The following is a 27,271-nucleotide window of genomic DNA, read 5'->3' on the forward strand; positions in this document are numbered from 1 at the left end:
CCCCCTCAAGAAGCTGAATGCAAGGATCAGGATAACTTCTGGATACTTTGGTGTAAAATCAGTTGGCCAGCTTGAAAATGTCGGCCTGTCTAGGACCAACCTGCATCATTTAAGCCTGCCGCTACTTAAAAGATTGCTAACCCCTGCTTTATGCCCTTAAATTTGGGCTAGTGCCGCGATTCTCAACCTTTCAACCCCGTGGGCCAGATGAATGGTACGAGCCTAGTTTGCAGACCAGATTAGGACCCATGGGCCCAGTACGTTCCCTGCCCAGCCCTGCACACTGATACCAGGTGCCGGATCCAATATGCAGGGCCAGGGCTCCTCATGGCTATGGAGACTTGGCAGCAGGGGAGTGGGTGCTTTCCCACCTTCAAATTTCTGAATCCCTGGGAAGCCCCATTGGTCAGATCTGGCCCATGGGCCAGAGACTGAGCACCTTTGCTGTACTGCATGGACATACTGGCCACTTCCAGATGAGCGAGGCAGTGTGGTATGTGGAGTCGCAGACATGCCTGCAGCACCACATACTGCACTTCCAGTTGTTCTCTGCACTGCAAGGGAGCAGGGCAGAGAGGTTTTTTGATCCCTGAATATTCAGGGGTCAACTCCCTCCACCCTGCCAGAGGAAAAAAGTGGAAAAGCACACCAAGACCCTAGGTGAGGCTGCTGGTGCCCCTATGAGCCCCGGGGTAACTTGCCATGTGCCAGGGGGTGCGTGGCACAGGCGTTCCCCAAGGACGACTAGCGGCAGTGCAAGGTATGTGGTCACTAGTTGTCCCCAGGGACCCAAATGCCCACACCATGTGGGGATGTGGCCAGTGTGTGCAGTTGCTGGTACTAAGAGATTCCAACCTTGCACCTGGGACTTTTTCTTGGAAACATATTATGTAAGGTTCTCCTTTTTCAGTATTTAATCCACTGTAGTTAGCAAAAGTAGTTCTTATTTTTTGTGGACCTGAGGAAACCATGCATTCCTTCACATTTCAAACTCTTTTCTGGATGGGAGGTTGGTTGCATGCACAAACTCCTTCCATTCAAAAAGAAGGAATAAACTACTCCGTACATTACCTCCTTCCATTTTCATGGCTATTATCAGTTGGCAACCACCACAGCATGCAAATGGAGCAGCAGGGAGAGCAATAAAGAAGAGGGAAACAATTTATTTTTAAGTGGCATATAAACCCCCCCCTCCTAGAGACCATTGTAGAGTTATAAAATGAACATTATAAAAAAAATGACACATCTGATTTTTTAAAGGTTACAACTGTGCCCATATACATGATAATCACCATGTCTGGGATTTATTAGATAATTGATATAAAAATATACAGAGTATTTCACAAAAGAAAGCAGCATCCTTCCAAAGATGCAATTACTCTAGCTACTTATAACTACTTATGTAGAAGCTGTGGTTGGCACCCAACAAGAGGTACAGCATCCGGTATAACCAGTCTTTTGTGTGGTATAAGCCTTACAAGCCCCACCATGCCTTGTTCAGTATAACCAAGTACTTTGTCAAGCAATTGATTATGCAGCTGGACTTCCATATTCTGAGGTTACCTATGAAGCTCATAAAAGATTTCATCAAAAGCAAGAGCTTTAAAAGCATCAGATTTAGCTACGCCTAGTATTTCAGCAGGACTTAAACAATCTTTTGGGAAAAGAATGACTATTTGTAACAACTGGAACAGATTTATAAGCAGCCAAGAGTAGCTAATTATGTGGAGGTGAGCTAAATACATTTCAGCTGGAATCATAACAACACTAGATAATCCAGCAACCCACAGGTTCAGAGATATCATGCCTTTCCTGTTTACAAGTACTTAATAAACCAAAATTAAGATGCTCAGTTATTTACACAATTGATATATTGCTGCAGGCTACAGTGTCCATTTTATCATGCCCAGAACACACTATAGTTCTATGTGCACATGTGTGCAAGAGAATTTTTTTTTTTTAAATAGTTGCCATTATTCAAAATACTTTGAAAATATATTTTTTCAGCCAGATCTAGTTATGCCACAGTTTGATTTACCTTTGCAGGTGGGATCAGCATGCATCATCAACATGTTAAAAGGATGTAACATGCCTTTTGTTCCATCTATACCAGCAAGATCAAGCCATGTGAGACTAATGGAAATAATATTTTAGCATAATTTCAACACATACTAGCCTTAGTGTGTAAGCAAGGCTTTAAAAAGATGCCAACTGCAGTAAAGAACAATTCTCCAGTCTTACATTGCAGTAAGTTGTTACAGTAATATTGATTGTTCTGGGTTCTTTTAATGTCTGGCATAGCATATGTTTAACTCCAGTAATATGAACCAAGCCATAGTAGGTGGTAAATAATACTTTGTCTAAACTCTGAATGAATACAATTTAGTCATTTAGGCACTGCTCACAGTTATAGGTTTCTATCATACGGTCTGTGCTATTGATCTGTATCTGCTCTGAGGCAGAATTTTTTAAACAGGCAACAGTTTCTTCTCTTTATGAGCTAAGTATTTCAAAAAGTTGAGGATGGTTTATGAATCATAATGGTAAAACCTTCAACAATCCAGTTAAAAGATGTACTTTTAAATTACAAGTTACTGCAAGTGTTATAAATGCTACTTCTCAGTCCAGAAAGGTGGTTAGCTGTGTTAGCCTAAAATCAGGTAGGAGATAAGGCAAGGTGGCATCTTAAAGGCCAACTGATTTACTACACAACTAATAGTTGAGCTTTCCTACATAACGACCTACTTCATTAGGCACCATGATTGGTTTCTCAGTTTAGAAACCAATTTTTTGCATGGCTAACTGAAGCAGGAGTTAAACCCACCAACCACAATACTAGGCTCCAAACAATTTTTGGTATCGTTTTACATCTCTTGCATTTCTCAGCTTCAGAGGGAATCAAGACATTGTCAGTTGTATACTCACATTACATGCTTTGCTACAGAGGATCCCAGCCATTTTCTCTCTCTCTCTATTCATCAAAGAGTTCTACGCGTCTAGAATCCCATATATTATGTTCCAAAGAAGACAGCACTGGACTGGAACACAGGAACTTGGGTTTTATTCCTGGCTTTTGCCATTGTCAGGCTTTATTAACTGAGGCAAATCACTTCTCTCCTCTCTGCATCTCTTCCACCTCTTCTCAAAGCTTTTCTGTCTTGTCTATGGAGACTAAACTATTTGAAGCAGACACTGTCACTTACTGTGTGTTTGTACTGTGCTTAGCACAGTGGGGCGCTGATCTCAGTTGGAATCTCAAGGGTGCCATTGTAAAATAATAATATAAGTAATATCCCAGTATCTCAAAAATACAAAGTGAACATGCACACAAAGTTCTCTCTCTTTCTTGCTCCAATCAGGATTTTACATTATCAAGTCTAACACTAACTTAGTAGGAAGCATTTGGGGAGCCATTTAACCTCTTGGCTTTACTACAGGGGCAACAAACTCACCTGTGCCCCAAGCTGGATTCAGAATGTGGAGCTCCTTGCAGACTAGATCTAACCTGCAAGAAGCCTCCCCAGCTGAATCTGAACTCAGAGGTGGAGTAAGCAATGGTGGCTCTACAGGCCAGAGGTTTGATACCCCTGCCTTAGTGCATCAATTTGTAACATATGTAGGATACATACCCCAAAAGCGTATCATTATACATGTAGACACAGAGCAGCAGAGCAAGTGAGCTGAAGAACTAGAACTCATAGTCCAGATGCAGCTCCAACCTGGGATAGGAGTGAACCACCTGCCTCTCCTGCACCCATCTCACACAAGAGTAGCCATCCTGCCATTAGCTTAGGTCCACCTTCACATAAGGCAGAATACAAGACATGAAATGCTGTCTTTGAAGAACTACGTCAGCATCCACCTTCCCTTCACCAGAAAACAGTAGCAAGAAGCCACTGTAATTAAAGGACTAAGCGGTGGCACTAACTTTCTCCCAGTGGTGCCATTGTTGAACTTGCTAAATAGAGGAGGCATGAAAGTTCTGCCTCTGTCTACACCTTCTGGGGTTTGAGGGAGAAACAGCCAATCGCCTAATCAGTGGAAGAGCCAAGTATATCCTGTGATTTTGTAGAAACAGTTGTGGTAGTAAGCTTTCAGCCTTAGCCTTTGTTTTATAGTCTCAATGTCATCTTTGCAATAAAAACTGGCCAGAAACTGTTTTATGTAAATGGCTTGCTTTAAAAGGTGACAAAGGGTTAGCCATTAAGGTTTATTAGGCTTTGCTGGGACCTGGTCAAAATGTTCAACAATTCAAGTCGGCACGGTTAATAAATCAAAACTAAACGATACAATCTTCCTAAAAAAAAAAATAATCCAAAAGGGCAAGTTCTTGTTGGAAAAAACCACACAGAGGTGGAGTTGCTAGGCCTAGCTGAATTTCCAAAAAACATCACAAGACCACAAAAAGCAGATGACCTATCACTTTCAAAACTCATCACATTCTTGTGCAGAGTAAGATTAACCATAGGCATTATGACGATGGGAGCAAGAACTTTCTCTGGGTACAGATAGGAGACAGAAAGTTTCATTTGTAACTTTTTGAGGAAGTTGAAGGTTTGGTAGAAAGCCAGCATTACAGAATGCTAGCAACAACTTAACTGTAGTCTCATAACAAGCATGAACATATGAAAAGCCCTAAAGTATGACAGGAAGTGAGAACAAAGTGCTAACGTTGCCTCTTCTGCAACATATGACACTCGATGAAAGGTAAAATTGTTTATCCCAATAAATCACTTTAATTAAGGAAATCCTTAGAAAGCAGTTTGGGGGGGGGGGGGGAAGACAACAGTAATATTTGTAGAGAGCATTAAATAATTAACATCTATAAAATGTCATGCAAGTATGCAATACTCATAAAATTCTAAGTCACTAACATAATCATGATTTACCGTAGAAATGCAGAAATACTGTGAATTAAGTACTGGTTTCACATTTAGCAGGTTGTACCCACAAGAAACAGGCAATCTAGCCCAAGTTCTCAAGAAATCAGTTTTTCTGTTTCCAAATTATTTTCAACTAAAACACATTCCACCCCTACACCAAAAAGCACACTGAGCCTCAATTTTTGGACCCATCTTTTTAAAAAAGTTACTCACTGCAGAAAGGCATAAAAATCTGGCTCAAATTATTCAACTTTCCCACCCTCATTTTTTTAAATAAAAAGCTAATAAAAAAAAGCTAATAAAAGCTAAGCTTTCACAGCACTGCCAGCCAACACGAAGTGTTCTTCTATACCAACAACTTCCAGACTTGGATGCAGTATGTGAAAGTCTTTTTGAACAGATTAAGAGAGGAGCAGAAACCTCCCTTTTGATAGATGTCCCCAGTAAAGCTCCCCAAATCCAGATCCGGGACATACAGTAAAACGATTTTTGCTAGGCCCTAGGCTTTGTATGGGGTCAGAGACTATAGCCTGTGATAGAAGAGCTGCTAGTTCACTAGAAGTCATTGTAAACAACTGTTCAACTCGTTTGGTCTAATGGAGAGTAGGATTTTCAGCATAGCAAAGGCTCTGTTCACAGGGAGTGCAATCAAAGAGTTACTTGACAATAGCCCTGTTCAAGTTCTCCATAAAAGAAATTGCTACCCTGAAAGCTCTAGTTAAAAACCGTAAAACTAATACACAAAAACAGAGTTCTGTGCATTGGTTGGAGATGCTTGCTACATGCAGCGCACAAAAGGCAAGTAGACTTATGAAAACATATACCCTCCACTGCCCTAAGCAGAGGTCTACATCTAACCTGCTGCAGAACTACTTTGCAACACCGACGACATACCAACATCTTAACTTTTTCTCCCCAAAAAGTATACCAGGTTTCCTTACTGATATCAGAGCATGTGCGCTTTTATAAAATTGTAAGAGGGACAATAAAAAAAAAAGTCTGATCTATTTGGGGTAAGAATGGGTGGTTTGCAAAACTAAAGTTTGCTATTGCTCCTATCATCTTTTTTAACATTCAGATAAGATCCATTTGCAAGGAACATTGGGAACTTTTCTGGATGTTTAAAGGAATTAAATTCCACTTTGACAGGAAAACACAATGTAGTCTTATGAATCTATTAAGGCAAACCCCTAATCTAGCTAGGTTGGAGGACTGCAAAGAAGGATCTGGGAGTTGCAGTGGACCATAAATCTTTTATGAGCCAACAGGTGTGCTCTCGTTTCATAAAAAGTCAACAAAACATTGGATTTTATTAACAAGAGCATCACTTGCAAGGCAAAGGAAGTTATTTTTTCTACCCTGTTTAGCACTGTTGAGGCCTCATTTGTAGAGAGACCAAAACGGGGCACTCTTACCTCAAGAAGGCGTGAACAGATTGGAAAGAGTCTGTCAGAGAGGGACAAAAATGATGAGAACCTTGGGAAACATGACTTATGAAGAAGGGCTGAACAAGCTAAGACTGTTTAGCCTGGAGAATACAGGGGGGGCGGGGATATGATAACAGTCTTCCAAGACCTGAAGAAAGATTACAAAAGAAGGTGGAGATGACATTTCCTTTGTGGTTGTAGGTCTCAAGGCTAGGAGCCATAGCCTCAAATTGCAGCAAGGGAAATTTAAGATGGAGATTAGAAAGGTCTTTCTGACTATGAGGGTGGCTCAACACTGGGACAGGCTACCCAGAAAAACTGTGGACTCTCCATCCCTGGAAACTTTCAAGAGCAGGTTGGACAGGCACTTGGCTGGGAAGGCTGAGTCAGGAGTGATCCTGCCTTGAGCAGGGGCCTGGCCTAGACCTCTTGGGGTCCCTTCTAGACCTACTTTCTTATGATCCTATAAACATTGTCTATACATAGAAAAAACATAACCTTCAAAGAACTGAAAGTTTTCCTGACCTATTCCTATAATACCCAGCCTGATGCTGGCAGTATGAACTCCAGCTAAGAGAATAGTTCCCCAACAGCAACTTGCATTATGTGCTCAGTTGAAACTACACTGAATTTCCATTGGAAGAATACTAAGAACACACTTTCAAAGAAATTTTCATATGCTATGTAAAATGAAATAAAAAAAAACTTCAAGTTAATTAAATCCCATCTCCTAAATTTAGAATTGAACCCGTTTTTTTCCTTAAGAGAGACATGCTGATTTTAAACAGTTTTAAATTTTCATAATGTATGCAGGTCATAAAAACAGATTGCTCTTATGCATTATAAGCTTCTGTAACTTTGAAGGAATACAGCAAATACCTGTTTTACAAAGCTGCTTTTTTTTTTTTTTTTAAGGATGATGTTCTCTACCAAACAAATAAAAGTCAAGTAAAAAATGGTAATGAAAAGCAACATTCTGAATCTTATTAACAAGCAATCAACTTCACTTATCATTCACTTTGTTTTAGCAGTGGAAGAGTAAAATCTACACACAATGTTTTCTTAACTTGTAATAAAAATGCCAATCTAAAATAAAACTCATGAAATTTAAATTTGCTCTGCTTTGTTTATGAAAATGGCAACACTGTTACTGATTAGTCTTTCTCCCCACATACAGCTAACAACATCAATAAAGCTAAATTAGATTAATAATACCAGATGATAATTTCATTGCTTTGTTCATAGTTTTTGCTATTAAGGAATTCCGTAATATGTCTACATTTTTTTTAAAAGTATATTCTTAGTAGTGGTAATTCAAAACTTTCCGTTTTCCCCCCTGTACACATTTGTCAAGTTTCATATAAAAATATTTTACAAGAGGAATTATAAATTAAGGTAACAAAGAAACACAGCACACAAAAAGAACTCATAAAATAAAGCCACAAGTTTGCTAAGCATATACCCAATCCCACAGTCAAAATCATTAATGAAGTACTTAAAACGATATTGGACACTGGAGAGAAGCCTGCGGAACTCCACTTAACACTTTCTCTCAACTAGATATGATGGCTACTCATTGAACATGATACCAGTTGTGTACTGAATCTTATATTACTTTCATCTAGTCTATTATCTGAGAACGCTGTGGGAGACAGCATCAAACACCTTGCTAAAGTCAAAGTATATCCTAGCCACTGCTCTCCCCCCAACCCACAGAGCCCATCATCTTATAGGAAAAAATCAGATCAGTCGGACACGACTTGCCCTTGATGAATCCACGTTGGCCATTCCCAGTTATCTTGTTCTCCTCCAGATGTTTCAAAAAGTCCTTGAGGACCTGCTCCATGATCTTCCAAGTATTGAGGAAGACTGGTCTGTAATTCCCCAAGATTTACTGGTCTGTAATACCTCCTTTTTTCCTTTCTTAAAGATGGATAGTATATTTGCTCCTTTTTCAATTATCCAGGACCTACCTCAACCCACCTCCAAAAAGTTCTCCAAGAGGATATCCAATGGCTCCAAGTTACCACAGCCTGTTCCTTCAGTACTCTAGGGTACACCCCATCTGGCCATACGGACCTGAAAGCATCTAGCTTCTTTGTCTATAACCTGCTCTACCACTACTCTAGGCCATGTGTCTCTTTCCCAATCTTAGCTGCCAACCGCACTTGTTGTCACCTGGAACAACTGTCAAGGAGCAATTTTTATTTCTGAGTTCTTTCTAGTGTATATACCTTAATTTACCACTACCTGTGCTAACCAGATGTCACCAATACAGAAAATATATTCCATTTCTACTACTGCAACTCTAGACGTGTCTTGTTTCCCTGAGTGCTGCAATTAAAGTCATAAAACAAACACAAACAGAAATTATAATAATGGACAGTTGCATCTTGCTGCTGTGCAATATAAAAAACATTTAAAATTCTAAGCCTGTGATCACTTAAAACTAGCCTGGAAGCCAAAGAAATAAGAAAGAAACAGGTAATATTTAATAGCTAATGTGACCCTGCTAAACTCATTACGAGATGGAAGCTGCCAACACTGTTCTCAGGTAAAAATTTCAAACTATTTCAGTTATCATCAATAAGTCTGATTTTACTTTATGTAAAGGAGGAGAAACCATTTTATTGCCAATTTCTTTTTTCATTTGCCTCTTGCACAGGATGTAGATTATAAAGCCTAGAATTAATATTCCCTGTCCATGTCACTACACATAGTTTGTGAAGAGCCCAAAGGCCAGATCCACAAGGGCATTTAGGTACTTAAATACCGTTTTCATCTCCATCTATCTAGATACCATTGTGGACCTGTGCCTAGGGTGGCCATTCGTCCAGTTTTATAGAGGACAGTCCAGTTTTCTGCTACTCTGTCCTCTTGATATGAAACCAGGTGCCTTTATTCCTCTATTTTTCTCTGCAGACTTCCACCAGTCTGACACAAATGCATCTGGTTTCGTATCAGTAGGACCAAGTAGCAGAAAACCTGGCTGTCTTCTATAAAACTGGATGAATGGCTGGTGCCTGAGCAATAGCCAATTTATCCATTTTAACTTCTCCAGAACTAGGTGGCATGCTTTATAGATTGGTAATACATAATCCAATGCCAAGCTGCTGGGCATTTTCCCTGTCTATAAACATGGCATCATCAAGAAGGAATGAGCTGCATCCACTATATCCAGTATATCGATGCCCATGCTATTCTCCATTTCATTAACCTCCTGTATAAAATACACAATTTTGTTAGACTTTGGCTTTCTATTTTAGTAGAAAAAGGTTAATGTAGATCTCAACTTTGATATTTAATATTTATTAAGAGCAAAGAACGTGGACAGGGCCAGACAAGAAGAACTTGTAGAGCCTGCCCCAAAGAGCTCATAGTTTAAGGACCTGTTTTTCAACAGTGAAAGATCACAGCTTAACTTGAGGTTTGCCCTTAGCCTGACTCCCATGCATACATAAAACATTCTAGCTCAAATTAACTGGTGCTTTAAATTCAACCTGGCTTGCCCAACAGGGGGTATGAGATGAAGCTTCAATTACTGCAAAAGCTGAAGCTAGTAATGCACCAGGGGCACTGTAGCCTGCAGATGAATCAAATTAACAACTATCACCCACTAATCTAACTACTCTGTACTTCTAATGGCTGTGCATCTCAAGCATTTTTGCAGCGTGATTGCCCTCGCATGCTAGGCTAGCTCAGAGGGTGCAACTTGGCCATACTAACAAGCTAACTGTTGCAATGAAAACAAGATCTTGTATGCTCCAACCCTACAGAGACTTACCCCCTAAAGTACCTAACTTTAGGAATTGTAAATGGCATCGCTGGAGTTCAGCACATGCTCAGTAGTGTGCGCAATCAGGGCCATCAATTGTGAAGTGAAAATATTCACACTTGACATTTCACTGCCTGGGCCACTGAGCCTGCAACACACATGGTGAAGACTTGGCAACATGATAACTCAAAGTAATATTTCAGATAGGAATCCTGTCCCAAAGTTAAGTCTACAAACAAGCCTGTCAGATTAGGCCTAGTGAGGAACTTCCCTCATTTTCTGAGAAAACACTTTTCTGCTGGAGCCTGCTGATCACAATAAGCTTTGTAAAACCATGTTGTTAGGCTATCTTTTCCAGGGGGATTTACCTATACTTAGCAATTTAATTGCTTCTTTGATCTCTTCACATGAAAAGGGGCCCTCTATCTTGTCTCATTCAATATTTGTTAATTTAGGTAAATTAATCCCTGCAGCAGAACTTGATTCCTTTGGATCAGTCTCAACTTAAGGCAACAAAAATCTGTACCACTGAAAAGTCAATTGATTGTTTCCATAGGATGAGTGAGAATGCCCTGCTGTTCAGTTAAACTAGAAATACTGCTTCAAAGCTTAATTTGCTTTTGATGAAAGAACAGCAGTTCAGCCAAATACATATTGCTTATGCTTTAAACAACAGGATATTTTCTTTCTTATTTTGTATCAAGAGGTGAAGCTCACATTTAGCTTTTACTAAATCTTCAGAAGTCTATGGCTGTTCCTGTTCCAGTCATCAAGAGCTCTAGGCTTTCCCAGGCCCTTAGTGGGCAGCAGAAGCAAACTCAATATATGAAATGAGGGGATTTAAATCAAGGGCCATAAAACTGGTGTTGCTGCTTAATTCTCTCTTTCACTATGCTTCCCCTCTACTTTCACATCTTTAAACTCTATTATAGATATTTCTCCAATGTACACCTTACTAGACCTCCCCAAAGCACAGTACCCAAATTGACTGATCTACTGTTAGGCTCCACAAGTTATTATTATCCAAGACAAGGGTTTTCAACCTTTTTGGGTCAGCATACCCATGGCAGCTGGATGCAGAGCACTGTACCCCACGTGGCCGGACGCGGAGTGGGGGGGGTGGGTGGCATACGGCTGAACGTAGAGCAGCAGCAGCCTCTGCGTATGAGCTTCCTCCACCTCCCATGTCTGGCTGGGTGGGTGGCGCCTGCATGGCAGCACAGGATCATGTGTGGCAGCGCTCCGTCCCTGCCTGCACACATGCACTCCCTAGGGCTTTCTCAAGTACCCCTGCACACCCCACCCTGGTTAACAATCCCTGATCCAAGACATTCTAAACCAGGGGTGGCCAACCTGTAGCACATGTGCCACAAGTGGCATGCGCAGCCACTTACTTTGGCATGTGGCAGAACCAGCAGGAAGACCAGCCCAGAAAAGGCAAAGAGGAGAACAGAGCAATGGACCAGGCAAGGAAGAGAAAGCATAGCAACAGATCAGGGAGGAAGGAGAGAGCAGAGCAAAGGATCTGGAAGGGAAAGGGGACAGAAGTAGCATTCAAGGAAGGAGGTGTAGATTGCTTTGTAGCACTCTGGCCAAAAACAGCCCCTAGGTCTGCAGTGGTAGGCAGCCTTTTCCAGCTGCAGGTCAAAATGAACCTCCTTGGGTCAGAAGCAGGGGAGGGCTAGGGCCTCCCCCACAGCTAGGATTTCTCTCCAAGGCAGCAGTGTGAGGAGAGCACTACAGCTAAAAAATAATAATAATAAAAAAAAAATATCACTCACTGAATACTACCAAAGCCCTATGTCTGCGAACGGAATTCAATGGTTCTGTGGGCTAGATCTGGCCTGTGGGCCCTAGGCTGCCAATCCCCATTCTGAAGCGTAAGATCCAGGCTCATCCTAGGCTGTACTTGACTAGCGCGTTGTCCAGGAGGTAACAATATTTTGGAAATCATCGACCTTTTGCAGTAATGCATTTAAGACTATATTTAAGATCATGGCATAAGGGAATGGAAGATGCATTTCCCAAATGCAGGATGACAACTTAAGGCAGGCAATTTACCTACTTTTACGTACCGAGGAAAAAGATGTTGATGGTAGCTGGAGACTTTATTTCATCTTTATGTTGCTGCTGGTGTGCCTAATTAATCCGAATGGTTCAACTAGGTGTGCCATTGTAAAAAACAAAACAAAACAAAAAAACAACCCACAAGAAAAACGTCACACTTTTCATGAATGCAAACAGGGCGGCAAGATTCATCTGGAAGTGGGTCTGGAAATATTTTGTTTTGTCAGCAACCTCTTTCCATGTTTTTATTAGTATTTGTATTACAACAGAACCTAGACCTAAGGTTTACAATCCAATAGAATACAATGTCTTTTTGTATTACTACAGGCCTGAGCCATGGGCCACAACAAAGACATTAAGTGACTCATACGACAGTAATGAAGCCAAAGGCTTAGTATTCTGAAATGAATAGCTATTTACATGAATGACAACATCCATAGTTTCATTACATAAGTCACCCTTGGAACCTAAAACCGAAATCCATTTGATTACCAAGATCTTTCTCCCTGTCACAATTTATTATTAAGATAGTAATGCTAGCATAAGTTTGATTTTAGCAAATTCAAGAGAATAAACTGTTTACACAGCCCCTGTGAGCATTCATAATTTTAAAAAACGTGTTTAAAAAAAAAAAACAACGCACAAGAGAAAGATAACATTTAATATCCAGTGTGAACTTGCCAAAAATTCTTCCTACTGCTAACTAAACTCATTGCAAGATGGAGGTGGCCAACACTGTTCTGAGAAGACAATTTAAAGATATTCCACTTTTCCATCAATGTTTGATTTCATTTTATTTTATGTAAAGTAGAAGCAGCCATTTTATTGCAAATTACTCCTTTCATTTATATCTTGTACATTATGTAGATTGATACTGCATATTGCTTCTGAGATTTCTGAGATGAGAAACTACTCTATAGTTTGTTAAGAGTCTGAGAGCTGGCCCCAAGGAGGCATTCAGGCACTCGACTCCTATTTTGATTTCCGTGGAAAGAAAGTACCTACAAGTGGTTGTGGACCCGTCTCCAAGGGAAACGGTTTCTGACCAGACATAACAATCACAGGACATAACACCATCCGTAAAGTATCATGAAACATTCAAACAATAAGAAAATCCAGCATTGACTGAAACCAGTGGAAATCTTTCACCTACTCTGGTGTTTGGATTCTTGAGGAACATAAGCAGAATTACTTAAAACTGATATCCTAAAAACTGAAGATAATGTTGGCCAGAACCCGGTCTGAACTTTCCTGTCAAATAAACCCCCAAGTTGTATCCCACAAGGAAAAGTATTTGATGAAATTATATTAGATTAGGAAAAAAAAACCCTCAATACCTCTATAGAAGAATGATTTCCAGCCATTTCAACCGATCCTTGACTAACACTTTTTTTTGGCAGGTCTGTAATTTTCTGCAAACAGGTTCTGCCTTAGAAAAGGCAGCCTGTTGCAGTTGTTAGCTTGGAGGTGGAAACAAAAACATATTAAATGTCATTTGCTTCGGCAATATGCAGCAAAACAAACACACACAAAGAAACCTCATCTCCATGTCACAAGGCCTAGGCGGCAGCCAGCTGGATCTGAATCCACTATGTTGTCTCATGATACAGCCCACAGAAGTATCACGTATTATGAAAAAGGCCTAATGGTGCATGCTGTTGGATAATCCTCCTCTTGCTGGAGTAGGAACTCCCAATAGTCTTGCTTTTGTGGAAATGTCATGCGTTCTAGTTCGAGGGGCAGGGTTTACTACCAATTCCAACAGAAAACAGGAGCTGGGGTCCACTCTCAACCCAGGAAGTCACTGGGGATCTAGAGGAGGTCAAACCCACAGACATAGAGGCCGTCCTTCTGCTCTGGCTTCACAGCAGCCGGGCTATTATTCCCTGCTCCTGGAGTCCCTTGGGGGCTCCGCAGAACAGGTGGCAGTCCAGTGCTGTTCTACCAATGCCTGGACTTCTCCAAGGGGCCAAACATGGGATAACATACCCCTTTTCCAACCTGCCCATGCCTCTCACATCCCAAATTGCTATTTCCAACCATGTCACCTTTTGCTGAGTAACCAATCATTTCAATTTCACGTTCATTAAAAGACAAGGAAACAAGTGTGAGCGGCCAAATGATCGCAAGCAGAACTAATAACAAACAAGCTTTTGCACGGAAAAGAGGGGAAACAAGTTGGACAAGGAACCTAATTAAAGTTTTAAGCTTTTAAAATAATACAGTAACTTTTCAAGTCAAACACTGAATCACCATGAACCAAAAAAAGATTAAATCACTACAACCAGACACACAGTAAAACCAAACCATGGCCCACTGCCATTCAGAGAAGTCTATGACTTTCTGAAGTCAGAACACAGATTTTCTGCTCTCTCCCAAGTTCTGATACACAACAAAGGTGTCATCATTTTCATACATCAGATCTTAGTTGCTACCATTTGACAAATACAAGGTTTTCTATCAGTTTCTCCACTAGAGACGGCCACTAAAGATAAATATCACCATAAGAATAAATGCTGCAATTCCTCTGTTTGTTGGTCCATACAATAAAGTCAGTTCAATTACTTGTTTCATCTTTTAGGGATGCAACACTGCTCTGAATGGAAGTACCATGAGACCTTAAAAATTCCCAACAACCAGTATCACTGGATTGAACAAGTTTGTGGATTCTAAAGAACCAGTACCTATTCCAGCAGCGTCCTCTTAAAATCTGTGGCAGTACATACCATAGGAGTCCACAGAAAAAGTTCCTTTCCCATGTACAAACAAGTCCTAAGCAGTACGACTCCATCTTATTCACCTCATAAAGCACTTCCCTAGACAAAGTTTTGGAGCCATGGTTCAAAAAAAGGGCATCAAGTGTGAAGGTTCAAAGATAAAAAATCCCTGGTGTGCCAAGATCCAAGTACAAAAAGTCATGTGCTGAACCTGAGGTGTCAACTTTTATGCACATGAAAGGTGATGGATTAAAGGACACATTTAGACTACCTATACATGTTTCTCAAAAAAAGAGCTAAATAGGAAAATCCCTTCCTCACCCCACTCCCAAAAGCCTTATAAACTCAAAAGTAAAGCCCTAAGAATTTTGAAAAATGTAAATAAACAGAGTGCTGGCATTTTCTTTAAAAAAGAAAAGAAAAAACAAGAAAAAAAGAAAAAGCAGTTGGAACCCAGCCACCATATTATTCTGATCCATTTCTGCTTCTTCATCTGAGGTTTTCCAACAGTTTGTCCAACAAGTTCTGCATTTTTCAGAAACCTGTGACATCAAAGACCACAGAACACAGGACTCGACTTGACCAGCACACCAGTTCACATTGCTCTTGGTTTGTAGAAGATTAAATTTCTTACAAGACTGCAATCTATAGGTTAATTTTAGGATAATATACTGATAACGGCAAAAAGTCTGAGAGTCTTCACTTAAGACTGCAGTGTTTGGGAGAAGGATAATGGCTGCAAATAGCATTTCTTGATATCCACCTCACATCAGTAAGTAGTGCATGTTAGAGCACATACATGTTTTCAAGTTACATGCATTTTCCTTTTTCTCCACTGAAACAAGCAACTAATTCGTAGGAAAATAAATGGGGTACAAACTAAGGCCCCAATCCTGAATGCACACACGTGCTTAACTTCATCCATGAGTAGGCGTCATTCACTTCAACAGGAGCGCTCATAGGCTAACAGGCCTTGCATGAACTCTAAGCCTAGTACAGGATGTGCACCATTATAAAGGTACTGGTTTAAATACAGATAAGAAAAAGCAACAGTCCCTCCTCAAACCCAAAAAGCGTTTCAAGATTATTTTTTTAAAAGCTGGTTAAGAACACAGCAACTTGACATCCAGTCCATTCCCCCCACTCCCCCACCGATCAAGTGTTTCAAGGGATTACAACTGCCCTGCATCCTTCTGACTACCATAACCAACATTTGCCTGCTTGATTCCCAGCTCCAACAGGACTGTTTTGCAGCCTAATGTGGACAGCTGAGGAGTCAAGAACATGAGAACTGCTATTTACTGCATCAGACCAGAGGTCCGTCTTGCCCAGTGGCCCGTGTCACACCATTTGGTGCACTCTGCTCAGTGTCAAGCCCATGTTAACATCAAACAGACCTGTGTTACACCGTGGCAAAGAGTGGATGCTGAAAAAGAAAGTGAACTGGGCATGAACAGGGTTTTTTCCCCCCACTGTTTCTTTCTCCCTTGCAGTCTCCAGCATTTGAGGTCTAGGAAGGTCTAATTCAGAAGCTATATCCCTAACCTCCATGTTCAATAACTACCGATGCCCCTTTCTATCAAAAAATTGTTCAACCCCTTTTTGAACGTAGCTAAACTGTCAGCTCCCACATCTGGTGGCAACAAGTTCCACGCCTATGACAAACTGTGCGAAAAAACCTCCTTGTGTTAGTTTTCAACCGACTACCTACTAGTTTCGTTTTGTGACCCCCTAGCTCGTCTTGCAACAGTCAATAATAAATCCCTGTTTATTGTTTCTTTGCTATTCTGTAAAATACAATCACGTCCCCCCTCAAGCGCCTCTTTTGTAAACTGAAAGGGCCTAGCCTCTTCAGTCTCTCCACATCTGGAAGCCCCTCTGTACAACTGACCATTAGCCAACTAGCCATTATTTTCTCTACTTCTGGTCCCCACCACTCATAGAGGATATAGAAGAACTGCGCACTGTATTCACAGAGTCGTCAAAAATGAGGGCTGGGAGGGACCCGAGGAGGTCGCATCTAATCCAGCCCGATGCACAAAACAGGACCATCCCCAACTACATCATCCCAGGCAGGGCTTTGTCTAGCCAGGTCTTAAAAGCCTCCAAGGACATAGATGCCACCACCTCTCTGGTCTAATAAAAGATATCAAATTCACCCAAGGAACCTCGACCACCTCTCTGGGTCACCTGTTCCAGTGCTTTCTCCTAGTGAGAAAGTCTGTCCTAATATCCAACTTGACACCATTGCTCTTTGCTCCGTCACCTGGCTGCGCTGAGAACGGCCCAGCTCCATCACAGGTGCCAACTTTTCTTTTCAGAGGGGCGAGAGCCCAAGACAACCGACCCGCGGAAAGTGTGACACATTTCGCGCGACAACCCCCTTCCCCAGCTCCCTTTGGGCCCCCACCTCCCATCTCCATCCTCCCTAGACCCACCCTGCTGCTATCAACCCTTCCCCCACACAATCAACCCAAGCCCCTCTGCCTCTCCGCACGAAACACTCATCCCCGAACCATTCCCACGCGGACGCCGCAGCTTCACGGAGGGGTGCAGCAACACTCGCCCAGTCCGCGACGTCCCCCCCCAGGGGTGCAGCGTCCTGCCGCGACCAAACGGGGAGCTTTTTTGACCCTCGAGGCGGCCCCCGATGGGCGCGTGCTTCCTCGCCCCTTCCCAAGCGAACCCAAAGTCCCTCGCTCTCACGGGGACGTGTGGACTTGTCACATCTATCCCTAGGAGGGGGTTTTTTGGGGTTGTTTTTTGCTTTGTCCCCCCCTTTTTATGCTCAGAAAGCTTCACGAGCAGCACCAGCAGCGTGGCGGGCCCTCACCCTTCTTGTCCAGCAGCCACATGAAGGCGAAGCAGGGCAGGAAGCCGATGGGCCCCCAGAAGACGAGCAGCGCGATGTCCCAGCCGCCGAAGCCGAAGGCGCGGCGGGCCGAGTTCTGGATCGGGCCCCAGGTGTTCCACACCAGGCCCTGCGCGAAGCCCAGCAGCGTGAAGAGCAGCAGCACCAGCCAGCGCCGCCCGTACACGCGGCCCGGCCGCGACCGCGACGGCCCCGGCGGCGGCGGCGGCACCCCGCCCGCCACACGCACCCGGGCCCGGCCCGCGGGCGGCTGCGGCGGCGCCAGCAGGGGCGCCCGCTCCTCCGCGCCGCTCATGACGGCCGGTACTGACGGCGCGCTCCTCGCCACCCCCCCCTTTATAAACCTCCTTGCCCCGCCCCCCCGGCGGTGATGTCAGCGCGCTGGACAGAACGGCCTCACGTGACGCGCCGGCACGCCCACGTGACACCCCCCCCACTCCAGGATGGCGCAGGTGGCTGCTCCCGACCCCCCGCGGATGGGTACGTGCGTCCCCCCCCCCCCTTGGGTGGGCTGCGCGCGCAGCGCCCCTCTCTGGTCTCCCTCCCTCACCCTTAACGGTCGTTCCGCGGCCGTTAACGGCCCCCCAGGCCGCGCCTCAGGGCTGCGCGTGCGCGCCAGGCTGAAACAAACCCCAGTGGAGTCGATATCAAGAACCTGGATATCTTTTCTTGAAGGGGTTGGACTGGATGATCTCATAAGGTGGCTTCCAGTCCCTAATGTCGATGAAATCTATCAAACCTTGTCTGGAAAAAAAAAAATTGAGTTGATGCCAGGTTTCCCCAAAGAAACTTGTCCACAAAAAAAATCGAGTCGATGTCAGGTTTCCCCCCAAAACCTTGTCTGAAAAAATATTGAGTTGAGTCGATGTCGGGTTTCTGCAAAAAACCTTGTCTGAAAAAAGATCGAGTTGAGTCGAGGTCAGGTTTCCCCCCAAAACCTTGTCTGAAAAAAGATGGAGTTGAGTCGAGGTCAGGTTTCCCCCAAAAACCTTGTCTGAAAAAAGATTGAGTTGCGTCGATGTCAGGTTTCCCCAAAAAACCTGGATATTTTCCTTGCGGGGCTCACTTGATCCCAGCTGACTTCCTGCCTATGGCGGCGGGGCTGGACTCGATCTCATGAGGGTCCTTCCAGTTCCTAATGTCTATGAAATCTATGAAACCTTGTCTGGAAAAAAGATGGAGTTGAGGATGTCAGGTTTCCACAAAGAACCTCGTTTACAACAAAAATCAAGCCATCCATGACTCGATAGAGACATGGGTTGAACTGGCCCCTGGACTCCCTGAGCAGCCTCTCGGCTCCGTGTCGTGCTGTTGTATTGGGGTGGTGGCACGTTGGCACGCGGCTAGTGCCGGATTTAGGTTTCAGATACTTAAGCTACATTTTATGGCCTTACCCTATGAGGGGCTGCTAGATAACAAAAAAAACCTGGGTGTTTTTGTTCTGATATGACAAAAATAGACATATATAGTATGTTGGACATAGTTATTGTTCACGTTGGGTTGATAAAGGTGTGCAGAAATAACAATACAGGCATTGGCAATGTGCAGGGGGTGCATGTGCAACTCCTGAGCGTGGCGGTGCACCCCCTACGAAAAGGTGCCGCTGACACTACCGCCGGCGGCTGCAGGCAGTTGCCACTCGCCACTCCCCAGCGTCTGCGGGAGGTCTGCGATCGCCGCTGGCCAATGCTGCTGGCAGTGTCTGCAGGTGGTCACCGACTGCCGGTTGTGCTAGCAAACTGTGCCTCCCCCTCCTCCCCGACCACTGTGGCTGCCTGTGAGAGCTCCCCACTTACCACCACCATGCTCCCGCTGTCAACAGCACCATCGCCGCCTGTGAGAGCTCGCTGTGGCCCCCCAGCCTCCGGGGGCACGTGCCATTCATGAATACAGGTTTCCCTCGCCAACCCCAGCTTTGAGTATCCATGCTTAATAGTCCATATAAACCATTGCGGCTACCACGGTACAGAGTTCTGAGTAACCACAGTTTTCTGTGGCCACACATCAGCCTGCCACCTGCCATTTTTCCTAGAAGACTTTTGTCTTGCCAACCATGGTTTTGCCAACCACGGGAACTTTGAGGAGCCTAACCCCAGCGGTTGGCAAGGGAAACCTGTAATTCATCTTCAGATGTCATGAAAATCCATTTTCGTGCATTATATTTATCATATGTGGCCTCTTAAACTGGACATAGTTTAGGGACCCAGCATGTCATAATGCGTCACTGTGTGTGGCCCCCCAGCTTTGGTTTCCATCTTGAGGGGGAGTTCGCAGCTGTAGTGCGCAGGGGCGGTTGGGTTTGTGGGTGGGCCCCAGTGGGCAACCGGAAGACTGGCTGGCTGGGGTGCAGGTGGCGGGGAATATCAGTATCAATGGTGGAGCGTCCTGAGTGAAAACCACGTTCACTTTCAGGATAGATTCTTTCACCTAAAGACTGCAGGCTAAGAGGCATGATGCGAGTGGGATGTTTTCTGATGATGTTCCATAGGGAGATACCTCTACAGTTGTCACAGTCGCTTCTATTCCCTTTGTTTACACCGAGCATCTTTGAACATTTCCGGTACCACTTCCTGACTTCATGAAGCTTCCAAAGTAGTTTGTCATTGGCACATTTGTAGATTTCTGCAGGAAAACAGTCGTTGCCGAATACCTTGTTCCCAGGAATCAACATAATGGCTTTCTGCAAATCTTCTAATGTTGGCTCATTGTCTGTATCCATCATAACTTCATAATGTGACAATCCTTCAAGCTCTTCATGTTTGATTTTAGTCTTGCAGGAAGGAGTATGTCGTTCCATAGTGTTCAATCCAACGCTCAAGTTGTTTTTGTTTATCAGCAGTGACATTTCTGTTTAAGTCTTTCAGCAGAGCTTTTTTGTCTTGACTGAACCAATTGCTTGTTTGACGTCTTTGTATATTCCATGGCTTTTACCTATGTCAGCTGCTTTCCGAATATTATTGCAGAATTTGAGTCAAAAATATTGGGCGCACCTCTTAGCCTCCTTTTGCATTTCTCTTGAAGCTTTTCTCAGATTTTCTAGGGTTATGGTGTTGGGAGATTTCTTATAGTTGGCTAGCACTGTCCTTTTATTCTCAGCTAGTGGCAGAAGGGTTTCAGAGAGCTCTTCAAAACAGTCTGTAATTTTCTTGCATTTTTTGCCAAACGCTGGTATAGCAGAATTGTACATGTTCGCTTTTAAGCTTTCCAAAACCTTGGTGGCTGAGTTGTTAGGCAAACTTGCTTTTACAACCTCATTGAACAGTCTGCATTTTTCTATGACTTTAGTCTGGCTGATGACTATCAGAAAACAACTGGTAGTTTTGCTAAGGTGGATCTTTTTGACACTGATTTGACTTTGCATCAGACTAAGGCATGGTCAGTGTCACAGTCAGCACCGTGATAAGACCTCATATGCAGGATTTCTTTCAGGTGGTTACGCCTAGTCAGTACTAGATCTAATTGGTGCCAGTGCCCTGATCTTGGAGTTTTCCATGCTGTCTTTCTTGTAGGGCTGTCAATCGGCATTAATGTGTGCGATTAACGCAAGAACTGATTAACGCATTAATTTTTTTTAATGCGTTATTCATGCATGTGGTTTCAGAGCCTGTACCTGGGCTCCTGTCTGCCACCATCATCGCTGTGTGCAGGCACACAACTGCAGCATGCATGCAGCCAGAAATGCAGCTCGCTGGCATGTAGAGCGGCACCCAGCAGGTAAGCCTGTGGAGGGGGAGGGGAAAGGGCAAGGGGAGAGTAAAATGGTGGGGGGGGGCAGATGGAGGCCTCCACGGTGAGGGAGGGAGTGGGGCAGGGGCTGGAGTGAATGAGGCCCCAAGGCCGGGGCAGGCTGTGGGATGGAGCTGCAGGCAGCTCATCCAGGGGGGCGGGGGTGAGGGAGGAAACGCTAAGTTGTGCCTCCCGCTGCTGGGCAAGGCAGGGGATGCACAGCCAGCACGGGGCTCCTGGGGCAAGGGCAATAAGGCGCAGTCCCAGCCCACAGTGGGCAGCCTGCCTCTACCCCATGCACAAATTTGGGGTTCACATGCCTCCCATTCTTCTCCCAGGGGTGCACACAGCAGCAGGGAGCTGACCTCCTCTCCCACTGCACCCCTGGACAAGCCGCCCACGGCTCTGTCCCAAGACCCGCCCCGGTCCTGGGGTCCCATTCACCCCTGCCCTGCTCCCTCCCTCACCATGGGGGCTTCCATCTGCCCCACCCCTTACCTCTCCTCCTGTTTTCCCACCCTGTTTTCCTTTCACTGACTTACCTGCTGGGCACTGTTCTACGTGCCGTTGGGCTGCATTCCAGTAAGGTTACTATATTTCCAGTTTCAAAAAAGAGGACACCTTCAGTGGGGGGATAATATGATTGTGATGAGGGGCAGTGATATGCCAGTGCCCTGCCCCTGTTCCTCATTCCCAAGCCACAGCCCCCCAGCCCTGCTGCTGCCCATCACTTCTGACCCACAGTACTCCACATCCTGACAGGGCATGCAGGGATCTCCCCCTCCCTGGGCTCCAGACCCTACATACACACCCACAGCCCCCTACACCTTCACAAATTAACTCCCACACACACACCCCACACCTACCCCCAACCATACAAATTACCTGCATAATTTTCCATAACTTTGAGTTTTTAGCTGTGTGATTAAAATCATGATAAATTGTGACTTATTTTTTTAATTGTGCAACTAATCAGATTTTGTTTTTTTACTTTCTTGTGATTTTTGCCAGTGAAGTTGGTGTTGGTAACACACAGATTTTGACTTGCACAAAGTTCTAACATTCGCTGGCCACTTTAATTCATATTACCAATTCCATGTTTGCCCAGAATACCAGGCCAATTCTTAAAACTACATCCAGCTCTTGCATTGAAGTTGCCAAGTGTTATAATGGTCTCATTTCTGTGAGTTTTCTCAATCTCTTCTTCAAGTTGTTGGTAGAAAGCATTCTTGTCTTCGTTGCTAGCTTTAAGGGTACGCGCATAGATACTAAACAATATGAAGAAGCCATTTCGTGTATGCACGCTGAGTGTCATGAGTCAAACAGATACAGCAATGGGGCTTTCAGAGAAAGACAGTAAGCTGTTTCTAATAGCAAAGCCTACTCCCTGCTCTCTCCTTTCTCCTACTGGTTTCCCATGCCAGAGTATAGTGTAATCATTCTCTTGGATAGAACCTGTATCTGAGAGCTGAGTTATTGAAAATGCAGCAATGTCAATCCCAAGTTGAACCAATTCGTAGTTTAGTAGTGCTGTTTTCCATAATTGTGGGGAGTAGTGCAGCCTAAGCAGGAGGTTCTGGAGGAGGCAGTGAAGGGGCTGCAGGGTGGCACATTTCAGGTCTCCCTCTGCTTGCAGAAGGGGCAGGTGTCCAGGGGAAGCCAAGTCGGGAGCCAAGGGATACAGAGAGCAGTGAATATAAGGCTTGCTGGAGTAAACTGAAGCTGTTGTCAAGGTGTGCCTGCAACCTGAAGCTTTAGGTGTGGTTAAAAAGGGCTAAGTGGTGCTCTCAGCAGCCAATCCAGGTACAGAGAACTGCTGCAGTCGCATTAGCCCGGGATCAAGGTCAGGTGTAGAAGCTCCAGAACTTAGCCCAGCTGGGCCTGACTGACTAGAGGCCCTGACATCTAGCCCCCTACTTATTAATGAAGATTTTAGTTTCTTTTTAACTAGAGAAAAAACATGTGTTGTGCTATTATATATGATGATGTACCGCACACGCACAGTCTGTGCCCCCCTTTTCAAATCCTACATCCGCCTTTGGCTGTGCCTGTTGTCATGCTGCAGACCCCGCTCTCACACCATTAGGTGTGCAAACGCAGTTTGCCAGATAAAGCCAGATTTTTCAAACAGGATTTAATCATGTTAAAACCATTCTGCTCCACTTTCTGAGGCTTTCTTAGTTCTTTGCCACAGAAGCATCGCCCTGTTATTTTTCTGCCCTCAAAATGTGAGTGAGAACTAAGCTAACATTTTCCAAGGGCCACCGCAAATCTGTTGAGTGCCTTGAGTTCAAAAAAGTCGAGAACCACTGATCTAGCTATCTTAATCTTGGTCGTCCAGGCAGCCTTCCCCCCTCCCTTGGTACCCTGAGGAGCACTTTCTGTGGTGTCTACATCACTTCCATTCTTTCGACATGACCCGGCTGCTGCAGTCATTGTGCTCTGATCTCCTGTGTCATAATTGGCAATGCTTATTTTGCACTTTATTTGTTTCTATTTGAAAACAGGAAAAGTAGGTGCTGGATTGCATGGGGATGTTAAACACACTTAGGCAGTAACAGTAACATTGTAACCTGGTAGGAAGTCGGGTTCTTGTAGAAACGTTGACTTGTCCTCGTTAGACAAGGTTTGCATTTGAGTTTGGCTCTTGGAAGTGCACCTTGGCCTGTCTCTGTGTCTGATTCATGTTTCCACGATAAGATTTAACATGTATTAAAAAAAAGAAATGGTCTAGGCTTGTGTGAATTGTTTTCCAGCAGCACAGTTTAGACATTGGCTCTGACTATTCATCTCTTCACTCTGCCCTTTGTACCCTACTGTAAGGGCCTCTGTGACAGATCAGGTGGAAATCCTACCACTATATTGTCCCTCCTTATATCAAGCACCAAGGGTTTTCTCTCCTCTCCTCAATATGCACTGCTGTCCACAGCAGTGACACATTGCAATGCCTAAAACAAATATAATGGTTATTTTTGTTGGAAGGGGCCTCCCAGCTCATCTCTGCACTGACAGAATTTGCTATTCCTGCTCCATCCCAGACAGATGCCTGTCCAGCCTTCTTCACAACCTCCAACGAAGGGGAATGCATGACTTCCCTGAGCAGCTTGTTTCGTTGTCCTGCTGCTCTTATGCTCAGGAAGTTTTTATTTTCTCTCCAAAGTCTTTGTCAGCACTTTCAGGGTTGCTGCCCCTTTAACTACAGTGGGAACACGATGGTAGTCAGAGTCCCTGATGTAGATTCAGCTCTGCTGGCCAGACCCGTGCCAGCTCTCTCCACGTAGCACAAGCTTTGCCAGCAGAAACCACCATGTGCCAGTAGAGCTGCGTGCATGCAGCAGGTTTTCCCAGCACAGCTATGTTGACGTGTAACCTCGTCGCACTGTGAGCTGACATACGTCTGCTGACAGAACTCTCTAATGGAGACAAGGGCTAAATCTGCTTTGTTGCAGTTTAAACCTGTTGCCTCTAGTTCTGCCCTCTAGTAAAGAGGAGCCATTTTTCCCCATCTTCTTTATGGCATCCTTTCAAATACTTGACAACTGCTAGCATACCCTCCCTTTAATCTCCTTTTCCAAACTGAACCTATCTAGTGCCTTCAACCTCTCCCCATTTAGTTTCATTTCAACCCATTTTATTGCCTCTGGATCCTCTCCAATTTCTCCACATCTTTCTTAAAATGCAGTACCTAAAGCTTGACACTGCTCCAGCTGAGGCCTACCCAGTGCCAAGTAGAGTGGCAACTTTACCTCCCCAGTCTGGCACATAACACTTCTGTTAATGCAGCTGAAATAGCATTTGCTTTTTTTGTGACGGCATCACATCGCTGACTTGCGTTGACCTTGGGATCCCTGAGCTAGAGCCATTCACAGTTACAGCATCTTACAAAGCAGGCTGTCACCTACAAAAGCTTTTGCTTCTCTAGTCTCTGAGGCAGAGGTAGATAGTCTTTTCTGGCTGTGGACCAGAATGACCCACTCTGGGTCAGGGGTGAGTGGGCAGGTGGATGCTAGGACCTGACCACTGCCAGCACTTGCCCTGATGGTGGCATGGGAAGAAGCGGGAGCACCACAGCCAAAGTGCCCCGCTGCCAAAGCTCCGTGTCCATAGGCTGAATCCAGTGGTTCTGTGGGCCAGATCAGGCCCATGATCCGTAGATTGCTGACCCCTGCTCTAAAGTGCTACCCTGCCCTGCCGTCTCCAGTTATATGCCATTCTGGTTTAGTTCACTTGTTTTTTTCTTTGCTTACAATTGTCTCAGTTGGATTTCCTTTTATGTATATCTCAGTTCTCTAATTCATCAAGGTTCTTTTGAATTTTAATCCTGTCTTCCAAAGTGTTTGCAGTTTTGTACTGTCTGCAGACTTGATCATTATCCTCTTTATCCCTCCATCCAAGTCACTGATAACATCATTAAAATCACTAGGTCCAGACCAGAGCCCTATGAAACCTCACTTGAGACCTCTTCATAAAATCATTGCAAAGTAGGGCTGGAGGTCACCTAGTCCAAATCCCTGCCTGAGGTAGGATCATCCCTATGCAAACCATCCTGCACACATTCTTGTCTAACCTGGTACTAACATTACACAGTCAGCCCTGTCGCACAACTACAAGAGATATTCCCCAAAGACATCCAAAGCACCCTAACTTACTGCTGATAAAGCAAGTGGGACAACAGCAGTCAGTGTCATGCTGCTGCAAGGGTTGTTAAATTATGCTCCTGAGATCCAAGAAAGATCCCTCCTACCACCACCACCATCGCTACGGAGGAATGCCAAACCCCCCACAGTCCATCCTAGTCAGACCATGGGGTAGAATTCCTTCCTGATCCTAAATGTGACAATCAGTCTGACCCTAATTAGAGGGGCAAGACCCTCTAACCAGGAACCTCCTGGTTTTTGTCCCTACAAGACCATTGCCACAGTCCAGACAAAATCCTCAGCCTTGGTTGCAGACAACACCCGGTGCTGTGGAGGAAGACAAACCTTCTTCCTTCCCTTCCTCCCTACCCCACCCACTTGTAGCAGCAGGAGGGGAAAGAAATTCAAATCTGGTCCCATGTGGCAACTGGCAAAGCATTTGAAATACCTCCTGCCTGCCTGATGCTGGTCTATTAATAGTTACTCTTGGCCTGTGGTTTTTAACCAGTTATGTATTGAGGACGTTGATAAGAACCTTCATTCTATTTAGAAGTGGCCTGGATAAGCAGAAACATAATCTCCACTTAACCGCTGTCACTGTTATTTCATTATGAAGTAGATAAGTCAGTGATCGGTCTAAATAAAAAAAAAAAGAAAAGAAAATGAGGATCCAGTTGAATTTTTGTTATGACCTGCATTTTGATGATTTTAAGGAGAACTCGGATTAATTTATGATCATCTGTCAAATGAGCTCAGCTAAACTCATTATAAACTATTATAATTTAAATAAATTGAGGTATATATTCAGTTCATTATGCCGTATCGATATATATCAGTATATCTGTAGCTACCATCTGCAGCTGTCATAAAATTAATGGCTCATGGGTGCATCACTTCAACTTCTCTGAAAAAATACTTTATTTAGGATTGGTTTATGTAGGAATTATATCCTGAAGATAGGAAGCTAAGTGGGTAATAGGCAGTACAGTATGTTGAATTGGGAAGAGCCAGAAAATGCGGTATTGGAGTCTTAATGTAAGATCTTGCTGCTGATGTGTTAAGCAGCTGGTTAATAAACACACCTACCTAGGTCTGATTGCAAAATCACAATGTAGCCTAGTGATAGCCCCTGTGGAGTCTGTGGAAAGCTAATAGCCTTTGCACAAT

At 44.1% G+C, this 27,271-nt stretch overlaps 2 protein-coding genes across 2 annotated transcripts in view; one reads left to right on the forward strand and one right to left on the reverse strand.

Annotated features, from left to right (window-relative positions):
• The window catches only part of SLC49A4 (solute carrier family 49 member 4), a 94,172-nt gene extending 76,136 nt beyond the window's left edge, over nt 1–18,036 (reverse strand). The window contains exon 1 of the mRNA XM_014599302.3: nt 17,703–18,036. Within this exon, the coding sequence (XP_014454788.2) occupies nt 17,703–18,036 (334 nt within the window). The remainder of the gene's footprint in view (nt 1–17,702) is intronic.
• Nucleotides 18,037–18,112: 76 nt separating this feature from the next.
• Nucleotides 18,113–27,271, forward strand: part of HSPBAP1 (HSPB1 associated protein 1) — a 67,293-nt gene continuing 58,134 nt past the window's right edge. Inside the window, 2 exon segments of the mRNA XM_059727481.1 lie at nt 18,113–18,221; nt 21,343–21,455. Coding sequence (XP_059583464.1) covers nt 21,404–21,455 — 52 coding nt within the window. The 5' untranslated portion in view covers nt 18,113–18,221; nt 21,343–21,403.

Source organism: Alligator mississippiensis, chromosome 4, assembly GCF_030867095.1.
Source record: "Alligator mississippiensis isolate rAllMis1 chromosome 4, rAllMis1, whole genome shotgun sequence".
NCBI lineage: Eukaryota > Metazoa > Chordata > Crocodylia > Alligatoridae > Alligator > Alligator mississippiensis.